This window comes from Mytilus trossulus, chromosome 4 (assembly GCF_036588685.1).
Source record: "Mytilus trossulus isolate FHL-02 chromosome 4, PNRI_Mtr1.1.1.hap1, whole genome shotgun sequence".
In the NCBI taxonomy this organism is placed as follows: domain Eukaryota; kingdom Metazoa; phylum Mollusca; class Bivalvia; order Mytilida; family Mytilidae; genus Mytilus; species Mytilus trossulus.
This window is the reverse complement of record NC_086376.1, coordinates 91952510-91956328: the sequence shown is the minus strand read 5'-3', so window position 1 is coordinate 91956328 and position 3819 is coordinate 91952510. Positions and strand designations below refer to the sequence as shown.

The 3819-nt window shown below is 31.2% G+C and overlaps 1 protein-coding gene across 1 annotated transcript; it reads right to left on the bottom strand.

The window, feature by feature from the left end:
- Positions 1–640: 640 nt before the first annotated feature.
- Positions 641–2366, bottom strand: LOC134716911 (carbohydrate sulfotransferase 1-like). Its single transcript, XM_063579928.1, has 2 exons — positions 2167–2366; positions 641–1443 (listed from the first exon to the last, which is right to left on the bottom strand). Exons 1-2 carry the CDS (start codon positions 2364–2366, stop codon positions 666–668), a joined length of 978 nt encoding a protein of 325 aa, XP_063435998.1. The 3' UTR covers positions 641–665.
- Positions 2367–3819: the final 1453 nt, after the last annotated feature.

Here is a 3819-nt window from a genome sequence, read left to right as displayed (position 1 = left end):
TCATAAAACTTTCGAGCACGATTTTTTCCACTCAGACTCAAGAATCAACCAATCAAAAAACTGGGTTTTGTGTTTCGAGCATGATTTGTGTGCTCCGAGCACTGAGCAAAGTTTTATGACTTCACCCCTGCAGGGCTTCTTAGCAATACGTATCAAAGTGTTAAATAATAAATTGACCGAACTCCGACGGAAATTCAAAACCGAAAGTCCTTTGTGAAATGGCAAAAAGCAAAAGCGCAAACACATCGAACGAATGAAAAACAGCAGTCATATTCCAGACATTCTTCTGTAATTGTATTATATTGATAACAATCATCGAGTAAAAACAACAGACATTATAAGTAAAATTGTCATAAATTAGGATGCATCAGTTAACAGGTGTTGTGTTGAAGACCAATTGGTGGCCTTCGACTGTGTGTTTTACTCTTTCATCGAGTTGTTTTCTCTTTGACATATTACCTACTATCTTTTTTATTGTAATATAATGTTAATCATTATAAATGAGAAGCTGTTTCAACAAAGAAACACAAAATGGCATGAAGACAAAGTAAATCAGCAAGAATAAAAATCATTCTTCTATGAAAAACAGTTGAACCTCCATAAGTAGTAGTCGAAGGGATCCTTCTTTGTCAGTCTGCATGAGTAACATAGATTTAGAACGAGGCTTATAACCATGTCGATTTATGTTCATCAATAGGCACTATATTTGAGCTATATATATTTCTGAACGATTCCTCAGACGACATTTCATGATATCCAAGACGGCGATAAACAGATTGACATAATTTGTCTATTTCTTTCTTATCCTTTATCGACAAAAGTGTCCGCCATTTCATTGACTTTAAAAAGCCGCTATTTACTGATAAAACACGTGATTTCTTCTGACTGTTATACCAGCTACCTTCGTATGATAAATAAATGATTTTATTCTCAAGTGCTTTGGAAAAATTAAGTTCTAGAAAGTCAAACAGTCTTTGCGAAATACTAATAGGATCCTTTGCTATACGTTCAGCAGAAATAAAAATTATATTTTCTGGATACCTATTTCCTAATTCCAACATGATTCTACTGTCAATGTCCATTTTACCACACACTGATTTGGTCATTGCTGTTATTGACCCTTTCAGATGTTTCGTTCTTGAACGAATAATTGCTCTAGGATCTCGATATAAATATATTATTTTTAAATTAGGTCTTATATGAAGCAGACCTTCTATCAAGTCAGCTCCTATTCGAAGTACCTTTGCCACTCGGGATTTCGCAGAGGTACAAATTGTTTTTAGTTTTGAAATGTTCCTTTCTTTAAAAGCTGTGCTGGTACTACCACTACTGGTACATGTGATTTTTGTTTGCACCTCTGTTGTTAACTTTTCAATAGTTTCAGTATTACAATCATACAAAGAACTCAGAAGTTTTGGGATGTTCAGTGAAATTCTGTTACTCCTGAAATACGTAAAACAATAACATTTTTATTGTAATTAGAATTTGGAATACGATACAAACGTAGACATATGTCTAACAGTTAGTTTGAACTTCCGGTGCCTGTGATACTGTTGTATTTTTATTACAAACATGTATAATTTATTTGGAATCTGACAGACATAGCATTGATGTTTCAATGCAAACACAAAGTCGCATGGGATTTATTTGTATACGCTTCAAATTATTTAAAGCTTTTCAAATATATAGTTCACATCTTTATTATTATTAACAAGAATATTTTAGGAGAGAGAAGATTTAAAATGCCACCGAAATACACGAGTTTTCATTCGCATTAATATTTGAGGCTAGTCTCAATAAAACAAAAAAGTAGTGCTATATATAAATGTTCTTGGAAAACTTAATGGTGTATTTAACATCTTGCTGGTTTTGGGTTAAAGTTTTATTAAGTAGTTGCATATGGCTTGAAATAAACAATTCTATAGATTTTAAATTGGAATTCGATACCAAAATAGCAATTGAACTACTCAAAATAAAGAATTGATTAAGCCACAATGTTTTCTATTGAGTTCTGATTCGGTCGGTTGAGTTCATTGTTTTACCATGATATACAAGAGAGCCACAGAAGAGTCTTTAGAGAGAGACGAAACGCGAAAACGCAAGACTGACATTTATGATTTTTATCCTATTCGAAATGAAATTTAAGTTATAACGTATATACATTACTTGCAGTTTTTCTCATGGAAGCTACATTCCTTGTCTTTTGTAAAATAGCCTCCTATAGAAAGTGACCAGAGCGGTTCATAAAAATAGAAAACGTTCGTCCTACAACCAATAATATTCCCAACAAATGTTGTTTCCCCTTTCATATAACCAAATAACAAAATATCTGTATTGTCACTTGTTATATTCTTCTGTGGGACCATGATTCTCGTATTTATGAGCTGTTTTTCAGTTGCGTAGTACAAATCCTTAACTACAACACATATAAAAGATTGAAACTATTGATTGTCTTTCCTGAAAAAAATATTTCACAAAAAATATAGAGAGTATAAGAAAGAGTTCGAAAATATTCAAATACGTTTTAATTAAAATTTCATAAGCCATACTCGAATACTATAATCTCTGTTTAGTTGCGTTGATATTTAGAGTAGTTATGAATATCATAAGTGTTTTCAGCCGTGCATCACCTCTATTGGTGATCCAATGGATGGATCTGTCGTAGAGGTGTCACTTGTTTAGACGTAAAATGTATCCTGATTTACATTTTGTAATATATTTTGTTAACAATTTTACACAACTACTATAAAATCTTGTTCTTTTGAAACGCTATTGAACTTCCATAATTAGTAGTAATTTGAATTTCACATCAATTCACCATAAAAAAAATTATGATCAATATCTTTTATCTATCCACATGAAGTAAAGACGAGTATGAAGGGAAACCATATCACCTTTAGGTCTTCGAGAATTAAAAGAATATAGTTAAAATGAAACAAAACATACCGTATATATTTTGATGCCGGTATGATAGAAAAACTAAGATCAAAACTGTCATAACTCCTACCGCAACATATATTTTCATTGTTTAGTTCCCTTATACTGAAAAATAAACAACATCCTAGTGTCGCGACGTTTAAATTCACCCAGTATCAAACAGTTGAATAATCTAAAAAGACAAAGCGTTTTTATGAGCATACAATTATCAGATAATTAAATAGTAAAAAGGACGAAGGGTGTACTGAGCATATAATTGCATAATCTATTTCAAGTATTCATGTATCGTGTTATAACGTTGGTTATTGTATAAAAGTTCATTAAAATATAAGTTCAATGTATTTAGCTTGCTTTAAAACAAGATTTAATCCATCATTTTCTACATAAGAAAATGTCTGTACCAAGCTTTTCATTTTTTCTTATTTTTCATATTTTTTTCATACGTTAAAATAGGATCCAGAGTAAGAATTCAAAATATATATGACACAAATACAACACGTATAATGTGAATTACAATCGCTGTGAACATGTTGCTAGAGAGAGACTGATAAAAACGTCATTGCTGTCTCTAATGTCGTTTCTACTTACCAGTTTCAAGATACATTTTTGTGATTTTACTTTTTACTTGTATAGGTAATGAGAAATTGACCATCTACGATTGGGTTTGGTGACTAAATTATATTGTATTACCCAGTATTGTTACAATTAGTTTACAAAACAATATATGTTGAACACAAAGTTGAAAAGATTAACAGAGAGAAAAGAATAAAAAAAAATGATCTGTCATATCATAAAGAATATATTAAAAACATAAAGGAACAAATAAAACGCACAATATGTCCCAGTAGCCACTGCTACTGCATTGACTTGATATAAATGATA

Coding starts and splice junctions, on each gene's coding strand:
- LOC134716911 (XM_063579928.1), bottom strand. CDS start 2,366: ATGGTCCCACAGAAGAATATAACAAGTGACAATACAGATATTTTGTTA. Junction 1,444..2,166: donor TTCCATGAGAAAAACTGCAA/GTAATGTATATA, acceptor TACGTATTTCAG/GAGTAACAGAATTTCACTGA.